At 41.5% G+C, this 18,873-nt stretch overlaps 1 protein-coding gene across 5 annotated transcripts in view; it reads left to right on the plus strand.

Annotated features, from left to right (window-relative positions):
• TPGS2 (tubulin polyglutamylase complex subunit 2) overlaps positions 1 to 18,519 on the plus strand; it is a 57,165-nt gene extending 38,646 nt beyond the window's left edge. Inside the window, exons 3-7 of one of the 5 annotated variants that reach the window (XM_029232260.1) lie at positions 2,635 to 2,722; positions 4,828 to 4,956; positions 13,155 to 13,268; positions 15,040 to 15,200; positions 16,522 to 18,519. In XM_029232260.1, coding sequence (XP_029088093.1) covers positions 2,635 to 2,722; positions 4,828 to 4,956; positions 13,155 to 13,268; positions 15,040 to 15,200; positions 16,522 to 16,752 — 723 coding nt within the window. In that variant the 3' untranslated portion in view covers positions 16,753 to 18,519. The other 4 variants (XM_029232267.1, XM_029232276.1, XM_029232292.1 and 1 more) reach the window with 4 other exon arrangements.
• The last annotated feature ends 354 nt before the right edge of the window (positions 18,520 to 18,873 follow it).

The following is an 18,873-nucleotide window of genomic DNA, read 5'->3' on the forward strand; positions in this document are numbered from 1 at the left end:
ATTTAATTTTACATTTACTTTTGCCAGTGAGATTTATATTTTCATATTTTTTCCTGTTACCAATTAGCAACCTTTTGTTTCACCTTAAGGAACTCCCTTTAACATTTGTTGTAAGGCTGGTCTAGTGGTGATGAGCTCCTTCAACTTTTGCTTATCTGGAAAATTTTATTTCTCCTTAAATGCTGAAGGACAGCTTTTCCAGGTAGAGTATTCCTGGTTGGCAGGTGGTTTTTTTTTTTCTTTCAGCACATTGAATATATTGTACCACCCTCTTCTGGCCTGCCAAGTTTCTACCTAAAAATTTGCTGATAGTCTTATGGGGGTTCCCTTGTACATAACAAGTTGTTTTTCTCTTGCTCCTTTTAAGATTTTCTCCTTTAACTTTTGACAATTTAATTATAATGTCTCTTTGGATTCTTCTTCTTTTGGAACTCTGGGATTCCTGGATTTATTGCCAGGTAGTCTGTTTCTTTCCCCAGGTTAGGGAAGTTTTCATCCATTATTTCTTCAAATAAGCTTTCTGCCCCTTTCTCTCTCTCTTCTTCTGACACCCCTATAAATGTGAATATTGCTCTGCTTGATGTTGTCCCATAAGTCCCTTAAACTCTATTCACTCTTTCTTATTCTTTTTTCTTTTAGCTGGTCTGATTGAATGAACTCCAGTACACTGCTTCTAGTTCCCTGATTCTTTCACGTCATCTAGTCTGCTGTTGAACCCCTTTATTGAATTTTTCAGCTCAGTTATTGTATCCTTCACCTCTGTGATTTCTGTTTAGTACTTTCTTATATTTTCTTTTTGTTGAATTCTCACTTTGTTCATGTATTGTTTCCCTGACCTCTGTGAGCATCTTTATGACATTATTTGAGCTCTTTATCAGGTAAAAATTATTTATCTTAATTTCATTAAGGTCTTTTCCTGGGGTTTTATCTAATTCTTTCACTTGGAATATATTCCTCTCTTTCTTCATTTTTCTTGACTCTCTATGTTGGTTTCTATGCATTAGATACAATAGCCAGTCTTGAAGGAGTGGCCTCATGTAAGAGATGAACCTTATTATTCAACCCTGCCGTGGCTCTTGGTTGTCTCTCAAACCTTTGTCAATGTCCAGCCTACTTTGTTCTTAGTGGTTCCCAGTAGTTGTGGGTATACCAAGACCTGTCAGTGTCCCAAAGAGAAGGATCTCAGCACCTAGATGCAGGCTGGTTGGAAGCTGGACACTCAGGCAGTAACTTTTAAAGTACACCCGTATACCTCTTTCAGGGGAAGACTGAGAGATGGGCACTCTGTCTGCTCCCTCTGCACTGAGCCCTAGGGAGATAGCAAGTTAAGAACTATTTCTTTGTTTGCTACCATGCAATTGAGCCCATGAACACAAGCCGTGCTGCTCACCAGAGCCAGATATCAAGGGATGTGTCCTCTGAGCAGCAGCCACAAAAGCTGGAGCACCAGATGTTTGCACAACCTCCATTCATAGAAACACTGGTGACCCAGGGCAGGGCAAAGGGAGAGTGCAGAGATGGCACCCACTGGCCTCCCCAGTCTCTGGAGAGGATTGCAGTTGGCCCCTAGATGTTGGTAAATTATAAGCCTGACCCTCAGGCTGCAGTTAAGATCTATAAATAGGCCTCTTTCACTTACAGACTGGGCATTTCAGTCTCCTGCCTCTGCCCTGTGCCCTGGTGGCATAGCTTAAGATCTGTTACTCTGTTTATTAGAGTCCTATGGGACCCAGGAACATAAGCCTTGTTGGCCAGCAGAGCCAGGCAATCAAGAGGTATGTCCCCTGGGCAGTAGCTGCAAAAGCTGGGGTGCCAGACGTGTGTATAAGCTCCTTTCCAGGAGATACCTGCTAGTGAGGCAGAAGGAGAGCATGAAGATGGGATGGTGCCCACTAGCCTCCCTGGTCTCTGGAGAGGATTACAGTTGGCATCTAGATGTGTACTAAATTAAAAGCCTGCCCCCTCAGGCCAAAGCTTTTAAGATAAGCAAATAGGCTTCTTTAATGAAAAGACTGGGCATTTTAGTCTGCTGCCTCTGTACTGGGCCCTGGGGGTATATCCATGGTAAGTCCATGAGAGCCCATTAAGAACTATCTCTTAGTTCACTACAGCCTTATGGGTCTCTTGGACCCAAACCGCACTGGCTTTCAGAGCTAGATGTTATGGGGGCCCATCTCTCAGGTGGAAGTCTTAAAAGTTGGGGTGCTAGATATAGGGGCCAAGCCCTTTGCTCCTCAGGGAGAATCCAGGAGTTGTGAGTTCCCTCCTCGTTGCGTGTCGCCCTGCCGGGAGTGGGTTTTATAGCAAGGTTGTGATCAGCCTCTCATACCCATTTCAGTGTGTCTTCTTGTTCACTCGATGCGTAGGAGTCGCTCAGCTAGTTTCTGGATTTCTTTCAGAGGGATTGTTGTTCAATTTGTAGCTGTAGATTCAGTGTATCAGTGAAACGAGGTGAGTGGAGGAGGCTGCTTTGTTGCCGCGAACTCTCCAATAGAGTTTTATAGGTAATTATTCAGAGTTTTTCTATTTTGGGGATCTGAAACACAGTAAATAGCATCCCCAGATGCTTTGAGGCACAGCCCTGCGCCCTCCTTCCCAGCCCTGACCTAACAGTCTGCTTGTTTGTGGTTCTAGAGAAATAACTGTGTGCTGCCTGAGGATCTGAAAAGCTTTTACCTGATGACCAATGGCTTCCGCATGACATGGAACGTGAAGCTGGGTGGTGAGTCAGCCTCCTTGCTGTAGAGGAACATTTCCCTGGCTGAGAGGTTAGATGAGACAACTCTGAGGGCCTTTACAACTTATGAGTCTTTGAATCTGGACAGTTTTTGTGGGTTCTTCTAATGTGCAGTGTCCAGAAGCTGTGATTATCTCCCAAAGCTAACACATGCCATCATTGCTTCACCCACTGCCTCCCCAGCCCCCGTGCCAGGGTCTACCCAGTACTTAACTGGAAGCTCAATTTAGAGGCTTCTTGTTGGCATGAGGTGGAGGGAAAGATTAGTCACTACACAAAAATCCTGAGCCACCTTGAACTTAAAGCCTCTGAGGATTCCACCTTGGAGCAGTCTCCTCAGGATGAGCTGCAGTGACAGCCTCTGGTGGTCATGAGAGGGGCTCCTTCCTTCATTCCCAGCATGGTGGAGACCTCAGGGCTCCGAGGTCTGGACCTCTGACCCTCAGACCAGAGCCTTTCCTTCTCTGCCTCACATCTCCTCAGCCTGAGTCATCAGCCACCTTAGTTCACAGGCTATCATCCTTGGTATTAAATACGTCCAGGATAAACATTTCTATCATGAATGTGGGAAATCACACCTTGGTATATGTCAGAGATTCAGGTACTACGCAGGCATGAAAGTCAGTGCTGCGCATTTAGGTGAAGACTCTAGTAACATTCCATAGACTAGGAAATCCAGATCTAGCCCCTGGAGTCCAGCTCATTCCTGACACAGACTGCCCTGTCCTCAAGAGGACTTTATTATCTCCAAACTGCAACCACATCCCCAGATCTACTTTGGTCCTTGGGAATCAGCCTGTACCTCTCCTTGCTGCCACTAAGAATGCAGTCACTTCTGTGACACATCAAATCTGCAGAACTGACTCCTCCCCTTCATTGCCACTACCTCCTAGGTTCCCTTGTTTTGGTGACTCCCCAAACCTTCCTGTTTTTCTCGCAGCTGACCAGGGGCATATTTTATAGCTTACTACTAAGCATTTAACATGAACTTTTAGCTTAGAATCATTTCCTCCAATGGTCTAGAAACCATTGTTGTCACCAATATCAGAAACCCTCATGGCCATGGCCTTTGGAGTCTGGAGCAACAGAGAGAGTGGACAGAGGCTAGAGTGACTGTCACATTTTCCCTTGCCTACATCACGGAGACAGGCTAGCCCCTTCAGAAGCCTGCATCAGAAAAGAAACATTTCATGAAGGTTTTATGAATGACTCCCTATTCATTATTAATACTTTTTTTAATGTAATCCTCCCAACCCATCTTCTTATCCTCATCCCCATTGCTGTACCCATTCTTTACTGGATGGCTAAAATCATTATCAGAAAGGCCAGCAAAGGCAGCTTCCAATGTTTACCTCCTTAGTGGTCTTTTCTTGGACATTCCATGGTCTGTACACCAGCTGTTTTATTGCCTTAAGTTATTCCAGTTTTTTAGCAGTCTTATATCCAAGTCTTTGTGTGCCATCCCATGTCCAGCACCCTATATTATAAGGATTCTGGATGATAGATAAGGAAAATACATAGTCTGCCTATTTCTTGTTTATACCTGAATTACAGAAGACTGAACCAAGCAAGAAGGCTTTCAAGACAGTTTGCTCCGTTGAGTAAGAAAAAATGATAAGTAGAGGGGGAGATAGTTTCCATAGTGAAAGCTTATGACAAGAAGGGTAGAAGCAGTCAGTTATATAATCAAAGCTGTTACTCCTTTGGAAAGTATAACCCTTCATTCAAGGGATGGCAGGAGCAAAAACATTTTTTAAGTCCTTTGATCTTCAAACTAGGGCCCCTACCCTAGAATTCCCAGTTCTTTTTGAGAATCCCCTTTTAAAATTTCCTTTGGTGCTCCACCCTAACACATGCAGTGGGGACTTTTCACTCATGGCCCCAGCTGTTTGCTTTTTTTTTTTTTTTTTTGCATAAAAGGCTGATGCTTTGGAGCATGTAGTGCATTGATTCTCTCCTTTCCACTTTCAATTCCTCAGCCCTGGGATCGAATAATAGCTGGGCTTAAGTTAGTCAAGCAGAAGCCCTTCTGATGACCATGGTAACTAGCTTATTACTCCATGTAATTCTTTTTGTTAACATTCCCATAGAACATACCATTCCATTGGGCAGCATGGCAATTAACAGCATCTCAAAACTGACTCAACTCAACCAGTCTTCCCTGTACTCACTTCCTAACGCACCAACTCTTGCAGACCTGGAGGACGATACACAAGAAGGTAACTGGAGGGACTTCTGCTTTGAGTTAGAAATCAGCCTGCTTGTTTCCATTTTATAATGTTGAAAATAATAGGAAGAAATTGTGGCATTGTTACATGTTCCCCTAAACCCAACCCTTCCCATTTATGGCTTCTCTGAACCATGGGCGTAAGGTAAAAAAAAAAAAAAAAAAAACACAGCCTGTATCAAAAAAGGAAATTTTCATGAAGAAAATGCCAGAGCTGGGATCTTTGTTTCCAGCACCCACTTCAGTCCCTGGCACATAGTAGGCAGTTAATGAATACCTGGTAAGTGAATGAATGTTACAGATTAAACTTCACTCCACATTTCAGTATTGAGAGGTTTCAGGGACCGTGACAGTCTAAATGCAGCTCCCTTCCTCCCTTCAGGCTCTTTGCCACTTCTGATTGAAATGGCTTATAATTCAAATGGCTGCTAAAGCTATGATCAACTATGTATAAGTGAGGACTTCAGTCAGAACTGTGTTTGGCTGCATATAACAGACCCCCATTACAATGTTTAAATAGGAGTTTATTTTTCTCATAATAAGAAATCTGGAACTAGGCTGGTGTAGCTGCTTGAGAAACTCAATGATAAAGTCTCCCTCTGGATTCCTGGCTCACCAGCCTTTGTGTTTGTTTGGTTTTCCTCCTCATGTTTGAAGAATGTGGGCTCTACCTCCAAGCTTCAAGTCTATGTTCCAGGCAGGAAAAAGAAGAGTAAAGGGCAAAATAACTGTCTCTTGGCAGAATAGTTTCCTTTTTGTCAGAAAAATAATAGTTTTTCCAGAAGCCCCTCCCAATAACCATTCGCCAGAATAGAGTCAAAAGGTTACCCATAGTACAAGGGAATTTGAGGAGATAAGTATTTTTAGCTGTGTAGTATTGCCTCATCAAACAGAACTGGAGTTTTAAAAAGGGAGAATGAATATTCAGTAGGCAACTAGTGTCTCCAATACTAATGCCTTGGAGTGCATTGAAATTCTGACAGAGAGAACTGATGCAAGGCTTTCTCCTTCAACTGGACAAGCAGCTGGACAATAGGAGGAGTCGTCCAAGAGCTGAGCCTGGAAAGTGTTGGGCCCTGGGAAGAGTTTGTCACTTAGAAATGTGTGGAATCCTCAAGGATGGGGAAAAGGTCACATTTGCTTCATATGTGTATACTGGGGCTCTCTAACCCCTAAAAGGCAAAGGAGTTGTTAAATAAGTAGAATGGGTGTACCCTGCTTTTGAAGCTGGTAGATAAAGGTAGACTAGATGATAGGATTTCAAGGGACCTCAGCAAAGGACAGCTAGGGGTAGAGACCACACTGTCCTACATACTGATGGGGATAAAAACCACGTGGGCTTCTGTCACCTTCTGAGTTCATGCTTTTTAGGATAGTCCAACAATTAGACCTAAGTTTCATTAACTTAAGTAGAAAAATGCTGACTTTTCTCAGGGGACTCAGCAGTTAGAAAGAGGACAATCAGGAAGCAATATCAGAATACACAACCAGAGAAATAACACTGCTAGAGGACACAGATGAAAACCTAAATAAAAACAAGAACACTTAAGGGCATTTAAGACAGCACAAAGACTTCCTATAGAAAAAAAGTAAAAATTCTTGATTAAACAACTGACTAGATGAATTGAAGACAAGTATAAATATTGAGACCTGAGTTAGTAGCCTGAAAAAGCAAGTGCAAGAAATATCTAAAAGGACAGATAAATAAATTTTAAAAGGAGAAATGAGTGAAAAGGTGGAGGGTGAGAGAAATAGAAAATACATCCAGGTGACCTTCCATTGGAATTATAGGTGCTCAAAAAGAGAAAAAAAGCTGGAAAGGGAATAATAAATAAACAGTAATAAACAAAAACTTCTATTCAATCTGCAGATTGAAAGGGCTCTCCTAGACTCAAATTGAATTCGGGAGAAAACAGACACCTAGGCATTACATGATGCAGAATCTCAGGTTATTACAAGAATATTAAAGGATGTGTAAAACTTTAAGAACATAAATACTCCAACCAAAAGACAGATGAAATGGAATGGAGATCTCAAGATGCAGATATATAAAGAGGAAGGGAAACAAGAGATTAGTGAACCTCCCTATGAAAGAGAAAGACTTAATTAAATCTTAATATCCAGGAATGTATACAACTTTTACATAAGAACTCTTGGAAAAAAGGGGACATAGTGCATAGAATATGTTTAAACATATACTCTCAGCTAAACCTAACAGAAAGGAGAGAGGCAAGATATAAGAGCTTTATGCGTTAAATTGTGTCCCTTCCCCCCGGAAATATTCATATGTTGAAGTCCTAACCTCACTCCCTCAGACTGTGACCTTATTTGGAAATAGGGACATTATAGATGTAAGTAGGTAAGGTGAGGTCATACTGGAGTTGGGTGGAGCCCTAATCCAATATGACTGACAACCTTTTAAAAGGGGAAATTTGGAGATACAGATATAAAAGAAAGCCATGTGAAGATGAAGACAGAGATGGGGTGGTACTTCTACATACCAAGGAAAGCTAAAAGTTGCAAGCAAACCACCAGGAGCTAGGGGAGAGGCATAGAACAGATTTTTCTCCACAGCCCTCAAAAGGAACCAACCTTGACCTTGGATCTGTGGCCTCCAGAAGCGTGAGATAACAAATTTCTGCTATTCAAGCCATTCAGTTTGTGGTACTTTGCTACAGTAGCCCTAGCAACTAATACAAGGAATGTTCCAGAGACTCCTTTTAAAAGAAAATGTAGGACAAAGAGGAAAGGAAGTAGAAAGTGGAAGCCCTCATCCTACTCTAGGAAAGAAATAGTATGCCTTGTTGGGGGAAACAGAGTGTCTTGGTGTATTGGTTTTCTATTCACGTATAACAGATTACCAAAAATTTAATGGCTTGAAACACGACAAATTTATTATCTAACAGTTTTCGTGAGTCAAAAATTCAGCTACAGATTAGTAGAGTCTTCTGCTTAGGATCTTATCAGGCTAGAAACAAGGTGTCAGCTGGTGCTGTGATCTCATCTGAGGCATAGGGGCCTCTTCCAAGCTCACTGGTGGTTGACCTTATTCAGTTTCTTGCAGTTGTGGGACTAAGTCCTTGTTTTCTTGTTGCCTGTTGGCCAGGGCTCACTCTTGGCTCGTTTAGGCTGCCCTCAGATTCTAGCCACAAGACCCTCTCACAATATGGCCACTTGCTTCTCAGCCAGCAGGAATATTTCTCTCCAGTCTGCTACAACAGAGTCTCATAATGTTACCTAATCAAGGGAATGACTACTCCATCATATTACAGGTCCTGACCACACTCAGGGGAGGAGGTTGTACAGGTGAGTATACACACAAGCATGAATCTTGCAGCCATCTTAGAATTCTGCATACCACATTTGGTTAGAGAAACAATGGCATATTGTTTTCAAGTAAGGGTAGAATCATATGGATCCAGTCATGCAAATACATAAAAAAAGGAAGATAGGGCTTCCCTGGTGGCGCAGTGGTTGAGGGTCCGCCTGCCAATGCAGGGATGCGGGTTCGTGCCCTGGTCCGGGAGGATCCCACGTGCCGTGGAGCGGCTGGGCCCGTGAGCCATGGCTGCTGAGCCTGTGTGTCCGGAGCCTGTGCTCCGCAACGGCAGAGGCCACAGCAGTGAGAGGCCCGCGTACAGCAAAAAAAAAAAAAAAGGAAGATAACCATTAAAGGAATAAAAAATTACTTTAGAATCTCTAGCCTAATAAAGGAATGTTGAATCACATGAGTAAAAACAAGAAAAAGGGAAAAGAAACAACATTATAAAATAAGCAACAAAACATTAAGAGGAATAAAATAAAACAGATAAATCATTATGTTAAGTGTGCTGGGATTGAATTTCCCTTTTGAAAAGCAGAAACTATCAGACTGATATAAAAAGCAAAGCTCATCTATATGTTATTTTCAGAAGCATACTTAAACTGATGAAGAGGCCTCCTGGTAATGGCAGATAGGTAATTCAGAGCAGTCTTCCTGCTGAAGACAACTGAAAAGTCAGGGAACATATAAAAATCATCAAATAAGAGCTAATAAGATGGTGAGATAGCACCAGATCAACATCCAGAAGAAGACAGAAATTCAGGGAAGAGGCTCAATGTTTAGGGTTGCTTTTGCCTAGGATACGTTGTCCTTTTCAAAAGAGGCAATGAGGCTACTGAAAAGCTGAGAATTTGACCCATATGTGAGACTAGAAGAATAAAATGGAGTCTAGAACCTACAAAAGATGGCACCCATAAAAACGACACTACCCTTTTGGTTAGCACCATGAGGAGCTATATATACTCTAGGAGATAGAATGAACCAGAAATAACCACTCTTCACATGGACCAAAGCCCAAGTATAAGTCACCTGTGCATCCCAGAAAATGTTAAATCCCAAAATTGGACTAATTTGATTCCAGATTACTAATCTCCCCAGGGGCCTGGCAGAAAAAAACAGAAATTCACTCCAGAGAAATGTACTAAAATTGACTGTTTATGGTTGCACAGCTCTAAATATACTAAAAACCATTAACTTGTACACTTTAAGTGAATGGTATGGTAGGTGAATTATATCTCAGTATAAAACTCATATAAAAATAAAATTCTTCCCTAGAGGAAGAAAACATTATCCTAGACCTCATTGTTTTTATAAATAATTTTTCAAAAATAATCCTACTTAAAAAGAACCAGGCACATGAAGAAACACAACACCATGAACAAGAACCAGCACAAATAACAGGTAACAGAAAGATATCCACTGTTATTCCTGAGGGTGAAATTATTAGGCACAGACTGTAGGACAGTGTGCTAATGTGCACATGGAGATAAAACCAAACTAAAAATTCAGTGAAGAACTAATAACAGTGACATTGTAGATTTGACCTTATGATTCTGGCCATATGGCATACTACCTTTTACCAGATCAGGACTTGTGCAGATAATACTCTAAACTCTGGGGAAACTTTTAAAATAATTACCTAAAAGGACTGGAGAGTAACCAAAAATAAGCAGAAACTGGAGTGGCATCTACAAATGGCACAAGGGAACCACACTGAATGATTTTCCTATTTTTATAACTTTTCACCTGAGGGCAGACCCCAGTCAGCATCAGTCAAGGCTGCTAAAACTTGGTGGGAGCCTACAGTCTGGACTTTTGATTTCATCCAAGATGGAATAGTAGAGGCCAGATTTATCTTCCCACCTGGAACAACAAAAAAACCAAAAACAGACAAAATACATAAAACAATGGATGTTGTCAAGATACTGACCATCATACAGGGAAGAATGATGAGCTCTGAATGATGGGAAGCAAATGAGGTGAACCCTAGCTTATTATCTGAAAGTTTCCAGTCGACAGCATAGAGAAGGGAACCCAAGGAGAACCTGTTGTACCTGTTGAGAAAACATAACTAAGAGCCCAGCTGGATGAGGACAGGTAGAGTTCACAGGACTGAGTAACAGAGAGGAATGAGCTGCATAGAGAGAGAACTGCAGAGATCTGCAGAGTGTCCTCAAGTATTCAAGAAAGAACTGATGAGCACACACATGTGAAGATACTACCCAAGGCCAGGGACAAAACCACCCAAGAAGATTAGAGGGAACAATGCCTGGTACTCACACTGAACCAGGAATAGTGTCCATTTCTACCGTCCAGGTTGAAACACCTCATGGCTTACATAATTAGGTAGAGTACTCAGAAGGGTCTTGCCTCAGTAATGGGGAAAAAATTAGCCCGAGGTTAAATGCTGCCTTGGGTTCTGCCTGTCAAATACTAAGCACAAGACCTGAAAGTATCTGTTTTCGAGTAATTTAACTGTGTCACAGAACAAAGTTCAACAATATTTATAGAAATATAAAAATAGCAAGCACTCAACAATGCAAAATTAACAATTTCTGGCATCCAATCAAAGATTACCAGGTATGCAAAAAAGCAGGAAAAAAATGACCATAATGAGGAGAAAAATTAATTGAAACCAATCCAGAATTGAGGTACAGTTTAGAATTAGCAGATACAGACTTTAAAACAGTCATTACTATATTCTATATGTCCAAAAACTTAGTACAGACATGGAAGATAGGAAAAAACAAATCCAAACTCAACCTTTAGAGATGGAACTAGTTTCTGAGATGAAAAATACACTGGATGGGACTAACAATAGTTTAGATATTGCCAAAGAAAAGACTGGAGAAATTAAAGACATAACAATAGACAATCCAAAATAACACAGAAAGAAAATAAAAAATTATTTTAATCAAAATAGCATCAGTGAACTGAGGGACAACAAATGGTATAATGTATGTATAATTGGAGTCCCTGAAAAGAGGGGGATGGACCAGGAAATACTATTTGAAGAAATAGTGGCTCAAAACTGTACCAGTTACTTGGAAACTTAAACCATATCTAAGAAGCTTAACAAGCCAGGAAGAAGAAACATGAAGAAACAATACTAGGAAACATAATCAAATTGCTCAAAATCAGGGATAAAGAGAAAATCTTAAAAGCAGTCAATGGAAAAAGACAATTCCATACAAAGGAGCAAAAATAAGGATAATAGCATATTTCTCGTTGGAAACAATTCAATCAAGATAAAATACTCAGGGAAGGGGGAGGAATAAATTGGGAGATTGGGATTGACATATACATACTACTATATATCAAATAGATAACTAATAAGGACCTACTGTATAGCACAGGAAACTCTACTCAATACTCTGTAATGACCTATATAGGAAAAGAATCTAAAAAAGAGTGGATATATGTATAACTGATTCACTTTGCTGTACACCTGAAACTAACACAACATTGTAAATCAACTATCCTCCAATAAAAAGAAAGAAAGAAACAATCAGAGGAAAATCATGCTGTTAGACCGGAATAAAAAATAAATACATTAAAAATTTAAAAATAAAATATTCTTTAAGCAAATTCATTTGATTAAAAAAGTTAAAATACTCAAAGGAAAAAATTGTCAACCTAGAATTCTATACCCCATGAAAATATCTTTCAGAAACAAAGGCCTTTTCAAAAAGCAGTCTGGCAGTGTCCATTCTATAATACTTCAGGGTGTCTAGCCATATAACAAAAGCACCAGAACAAAGGGACAGGTACAGAGATGATTACTGTAGCATTTGTAGCAGAATAATATTGGCCCCCTATCAATAGGTGGCTCACAGGATAAATTAGGGTGCATCCACTCCCACAGACTGTCAGGCAGCCATTAAAAAGAATGCATTAGAGTTACAACCCTTAGAGGGCTTTCCACATTGTATTATTGTATAGAAAGTAAGATTCAGGTAACATGTGTGGTATCCCATTTTTATATAGTAAATGATCTCACAAAATTTAAATGTATACCTATATGTCTGCCTAGGACCATATGAGATGAAGAATATGAAGGTATAACCGCCAGGGGAGGGTAAAACCATGTTAAAGAAACAAAAAAAACACAAAAAGCCTTCTTATTTAGAAATGTAAATATTTATGCATTTATGTAAAATTATATGTATGGCTATACGTGTAAATCAAAAATATTATTTTTATATACTCTGTTTTATCCAATCTCTCCTAGGTTTGTTAAACCCTTTCCACCCCAGTCACTAATGCTAATCATTATTGCATAATTGCTGTAATGAAAGAAGCAGGAGAGAAGGTTTCTGATGGTTGCATTTCTAAGAATTTATCTTTTTTTCTGTTACATCATGGTATTTCATTTCTAGGTAGGTATTTCTAACAGAGCCAGACTTAGCATTAATTATAATATTATAATTATAATAGAAATAAACATAACATGCCACGAATGTACATTTTAGACAGAGGAAAAAGGATTCTAATCAAAAGATCATGAAGTGCTATAAATGAGGGGAAACCATGTATCTGGGGAAAAAGAAAAAAGTTGTTCAGATTACTCTGAGTTACGTAGTCCCACTCCCAAGAAGTTCAGTTTGTTGTCCTCATGCCCCCTTCCCCAGATTCCATGACACTCTGTTGGTCGTAGGGGAGCCCAGACAGAGGCTTAGACCATGAATAAGACCCAGGACATTTAGAGTATAGAATACATTTGGTCCACATTTGAAAATAATAGTTAAGAATATGTTTGAGATAAGGCTTTTTTTCCCTCTGTTTTTTTTCATCCAAGCAAAGCTGGATGAATAAGTATGTTTGAGCTGAGTGTGTTTGAACATTACCATCAACTTCTGGGTTTGCAGCTAGTGAGAGCCAGCCAGAGAAGCCTCACTTTGATTCTCGCAGTGTAATATTTGAGCTGGATCCTTGCAACGGAAATGGGAAGGTTTGCCTTGTCTACAAAAGAGGGAAACCAGGTAAGAATCATGGCAGGCATGGTCCTGTAGCTTGGGAATGGCCTTGGCTGACCTTGCTCTCCAGCCATCACACAAAAGGCATGCTCTTCCCTGCCCTCCTGAGGTGCTGCTGGGTCTCTTGTAGATGCCAAGACCCAGAAAACCCCTTTGGTCCTCTCTGAGCATCCCCCTCCAGGCCAATTACTAGAGTCTTTTTAAGCTATTGTCATTTGTGTCACTTGTGAGTTACTGCAAAATAATAAGATTAGGATAATAAGTGAATATATGCTAAAAGAAATAGTCATTCTGTTTATAACTCCTCCAGTAGGCTCATGCATTAGAAAAGCATCCAGGAAAAACATTGTCTTTCTTTTACACGTATTTATGTAGGCCAATTAACAGCAATAAAAATCTGAATTACTAGACCTCAAACTAAGATCCCAGATGGGAAATCAAGAGAAGAAGGCTCTGGCTTCTTAAGCAGTGGGCACCACCTGGCCCCCTAACAGCAGTTCAGTCCCTAGGAACCACAGAGTTGGACAATGTCCAGCCCTCTTCAAGTAGCTTTCTGCCTGCAAAGGGTGAGAAGACACACCAGGGTTTACCTCTGGCGGAAAGGAGAGATCATCTCCAGCTGGAGGAGTCTTTGTGAAGTAGCCTTTGAGCTGCATCTTTTTTTTTTTTTTTTTAATATTTATTTATTTATCTATTTGGTTGCACCGGGTCTTAGTTGCAGCATGTGGGGCCACAACTAAAGAGCTCGTGTGCCACAACTAAGGAGCCAGTGAGCCGCAACTAATGAGCTACATCTTGAAGTATAGGTCTGAATGAGATATGGGGGGTGTGGGGTGTGGGGCAAAAGGGGGCATCCAAGCAAAGGGATATGGGTAAAAGCCATGCCATGAGAGAATGCACCTGATTTGGGGGGAATGACAATTCCAGTTCATTGGCCACGTGGTTCATCTTGTGGATGAGGAGGAGATGACACCAGAAGCCCTGTGATTCCCTTTCATGTGGAGTTTTGAAAGCCAGGTGAAGGGGTTTGGACGTTACGTGGAAGTAGGTGGGGAGTCAAGGTTATTTAGCAGAAGTATGGCAGGATTCAAATGAAAATGTGACCACAAGCAGAAATGGAAGTGGAAGGTACTGGAGGATGGAGGCCACTTAGGAAGATGTTACAGCCATTAGACAGGAGATGAAATAGGAGAGGCCTAGGAGATGAACTAGGAGTACTAAGAAAGGACGGTCAGAAGCAAGCGTGAGGCAGGAGCTGGTACAATATAGTGCCTGCTTCAGCTCAACCAGCACATCACACAGCTGCACAGGCAGGAGTCCCAGGAGAGGAAGCTGGTCTGGGCTCCTCCATGGTGGTTTCTCACAGCACTTCTAATTCCTGGCAGACCTCCTGAGAAAGCCAGAACTGTTCAGAGTGCCTCTCCATCAGGAAGGCTGAGACCACAGTATGTACCTATTGGGGGAGGGGGAGTGTTGAGTCCACACAAGAAAGGAGTGCTGCTTAGATAGCCTGAATGTACAGATGGCCAAAGCCCAGCAGATAGATCAGTCGACTGACTGATCAAGAATTTGTAAAAGATTATAAAGAAGCCAGTAACAGTGGCCACTGGAGAACAGAACTGGGAGGTTGAAGGGAAAAAAGGGAACTTTTACTTATAGTTTACATTCCTTCTACTATTGAAATTTGTTTTAGCCATGAGTAGATGTTGACTTTATAGATAAAAGGAAAAAAGTGTTAAGCCATCCCTTCCTTTATGTCCTTTGTCTGCTATTTCAGCATTAGCACAAGACACTGAGATCTGGTTCCTGGACAGAGCATTATACTGGCATTTTCTCACAGATACCTTTACTGCCTATTATCGCCTGCTTATCACCCACCTGGGCCTGCCCCAGTGGCAGTATGCTTTCACCAGCTATGGCATTAGCCCACAGGCCAAGGTAAGGGGGGACCACCTGTCATCTCAAACTGTAGAATGTATCAGAATCTTCTGAGGAAATGCTTACATTGCAGATTCCCAGCTTCCTCATCTGATGCAGGAGATCTGGGGTTGAGCCCAGTAGCGTGTATGTTCAATAAGCAAGGCAGGTGCTTCCAATTTAGCTGGACAACCTCACTTTATACTAATCTAGTTAAATGGTTCCCAAACTTGGCTGATCCTCAGAATCACCTGGGGAGTTTTTACTTCTAATGAAAAGGGGTTGGTGGTGGGGGGAGATTAGGTTTGACCATTCATTATGGATAGGCAGAACATGCATACAGGAACAGTGAAAAATCAGTCTCTTATTCACTAGTTCTCCAGCTTCCCCATCCACTTCCCCACAGGGAGCCACTGTTAGTTTCTCTTGTGCCCTCACTCAGATACTTTATTGGATAGAAAGCATGCATGCATGCATGCATACAGTTTTTGGTTCCTTTTTTCTAAATCACAAGTGCGATATACTATTCACATTGTTCTGCACCTTCTTTTCACTTAACTCCGTGTTGGAGCTCATTCCCTATCAATATATAGAGAGCTGTCTTTTTCAATGATATAGAGTATTTCAAAGTATGGATGTGCCTCATTTATATTATATATCCAGACACCATTTTAAACATACAGATGTCAGGTAATGCTGATGTACTGCCTGGTTTGAGAACACCAGGTGTGTCTAGAAGAACTTTTGACTGGGTGGCAAAAAATGAGGGACTCGATGAATGTATTCATCGAGTGGACCTCACTCTCCTCAAATGTCAAACAGTGACATACATCCAGGCAACATAGTGGGTGGTTGTGATCAATGAAAATAAATGTAGATGCCCTTTGCCCTCAGCTGCCCAGAAAGCCTGTAGGGAAGAGAGCAGGCAACTTCCCTCAGTAGAGGCCTGCTCTGGCCTCTGTGTGCTCCTTCCCTGTGGGAAGGATGCTACCAAGTCCACCTGATGGGCAGTGGCTGGTTTGGAGGCAGAACAATTAGAAGGACACTGTACCCTGATGATTTGGGACCTAGCATACCAGGCTCAGTGCACACTAGGTTAGAAGGAAGCGCATTTACTCAGATTCTTAGTCCTCATGTTTAAAGGTTATGAGACCCCATAAAGCAATGTGTGTCTTCCCTTTTACCTAAAGGAAGTGCTAATAGATTTTAGAGGCAGTTTTTCCTAAAGTCTTTTACTCTGCCTCATCTCCCCAGCTCTCTACCCCTGTATCTCCCCTGAAGAGCATAAACACATACTCTTCTCCTTTGAATTGTGACCCTCTCTCCTAATTCTGCCTTACAGCAATGGTTCAACATGTATAAACCCATCACCTACAACACAAACCTACTCACGGAAGAGACCGACTCCTTTGTGAACAAGCTGGATCCCAGCAAAGTGTTCAAGAGCAAGAACAAGACCTTAATCCCCAAAAAGAAAGGGCCTGTTCAGCCTGCAGGTGGCCAGAAAGGGCCTGCAGGTCCTCCTTCCACCTCTAAATCCTCCTCTGGCTCTGGAAACCCTGTCCGAAAATAAACGCTCCACCTCCAGCTCCCTGCCAGCCCCACAGCGACGATTTCCATGCACAGATGCCCCAGGCGTGGCCCAAGCCTCAGATTCTGTGTGGAACCATAGTCCTCTCCCCATCTGAGTGACAAAATCCTAGGCCTTTTTTACTGCCATTGGCTTGAGCCAGGACTTGGAAAGGCATACTCAGCTCTCCCCAAGAATCCTTCTCTCATACCCCTTACAGCAGGTTGTGCCACCTACTGATTCTGGAAGCTGTGGCGAATGTAAGGTGTTGTGTAAGTGACTAAGTAGATCTGTTAAGAGCTTTCTTCTCTTTTTACTCCAGCCCCCTACCCCTCAGCAGTAATTAGAGAAGTCCCCCATAGAAACCACTGGTTTTGACCTATGAAGCATTAGAACTATGCTGCTCAATTGGTAGCCACTTTTTAAAGCAACTAAATTTAAGCCATGTTAAAAATTCAGTTCCTCAGTTATATTAGCCACAATGGGAGTATTCATGTGGCTAGTGGATTCTGTATTAGCACAGAGATGATCAAACGTTTCTATCATCATCACAGAAAGTTCTATTGGGCAGCACTGCATTAGAATACTTTTGCATTACCCTTCCTCAGCTCAGTTAATTTTTGTTAGAGAATATGGATACCTTAATTTGATGGGTTATAATGTTCCATGAAAAACCTTGAATATACATTTTTATGTTCTTTATATCCTTCACCACAAAGATCTTGTGTTGCTCATTTTCAGTTTCCTATAGTTTCTCATCTTCATCGGTTTCCTATAAAGCTTCTTGTTTCCAGTTTTGTGATGTGATGTTTGCACATTTGCCAAAATTATCTTTTTCACTTTTTTTTAAAAGAAGAGGTGATTCTGCTGTACCATTAAAACCAAAACAAAATAAAATCTCCCAAGCATTGCTTTGCCAGGACTCTTCATGCAGAATTTTGATGAAATCAGTCACTGTTGACAAGAGCCTCCACCTGCTCTACCTACTCACAATTGCTCAACAATTCACTGGGTAGCAGAAAAGAATAGAGAGGAACCAAGTTGTCAAGGATAATAGCTGAGGTTTAGTCTTCCAGAAGCATTTTTCTGCCAAAACTCATCAAAGAGAGAACCAGCAGTGCCAGATAAGAGATTCCAGCATTTGGCTGCTTCCCCAAGTCAGGGTTAGAAGGGGATTGAGAAGTTGTGTCATCTTCCACTGTGGCAGGTGTCCTTCCTCTAGAGATCATGGAGCCCCTGAATTATTTCTTAAGTCCTGGTCCAGCTCTGGATTTCATAAATGAAGCAGCAGAGGAGCCACGAAACAGTGGCGGCCTTCAAATCAGTGACAATCAGGTGGAATCCCCAAAGGGCTGTAGACAGAAAGGGGTTCCAACAAGGAAAGATTTGAGACCTGCCTCAGGAGGAGCAGAGCACTCAAGAGCAGGAATGGCTACCCAATATATAGGACCCAGTGCAGAATGAAAATGTGGGGCCTTTTCTCCAAAACTCAGATAAACAGTACCATTAAAAGTACTGGACTTCCTTCGTGGCGCAGTGGTTGAGAGTTCGCCTGCCGATGCAGGGGACACGGGTTTGTGCCCCGGTCTGGGAAGATCCCACATGCCGCAGAGTGGCTGGGCCCGTGAGCCATGGCCGCTGAGCCTGCGCATCCGGAGCCTGTGCTCCCCAATGGGAGAGGCCACAACGAGAGGCCCGCGTATGGCAAAAAAAAAAAAAAAGTACTAATACGGAGTAGCAATTCTCAGACAAAATAGACTTTAAAATAAAGACTATTACAAGAGACAAAGAAAGCCACTACATAATGATCAAGGGATAAATGAAGAAGAAGATATAACAATTGTACATATTTATGCACCCAATATAGGAGCAGCTCAATACACAAGGAAACTGCTAACAGCCATAAAAGGGGAAATCGACATTAACACAATAACAGGGGACTTTAACACCCCACTTTCACCAACGGACAGATAATCCAAAATGAAAATATAAATAAGGAAACACAAGCTTTAAATGACACATTAAACAAGATGGATTTAATTGATATTTATAGGATATTCCATCCAAAATCAACTGAATACACTTTCTTCTCAAGTTCTTGTGGAACATTCTCCAGGATAGATC

The sequence above is a fragment of the Monodon monoceros genome, unplaced genomic scaffold (assembly GCF_005190385.1).
Source record: "Monodon monoceros isolate NGI ecotype Baffin Bay Population unplaced genomic scaffold, NGI_Narwhal_1 Super_Scaffold_1, whole genome shotgun sequence".
In the NCBI taxonomy this organism is placed as follows: Eukaryota; Metazoa; Chordata; class Mammalia; order Artiodactyla; family Monodontidae; genus Monodon; species Monodon monoceros.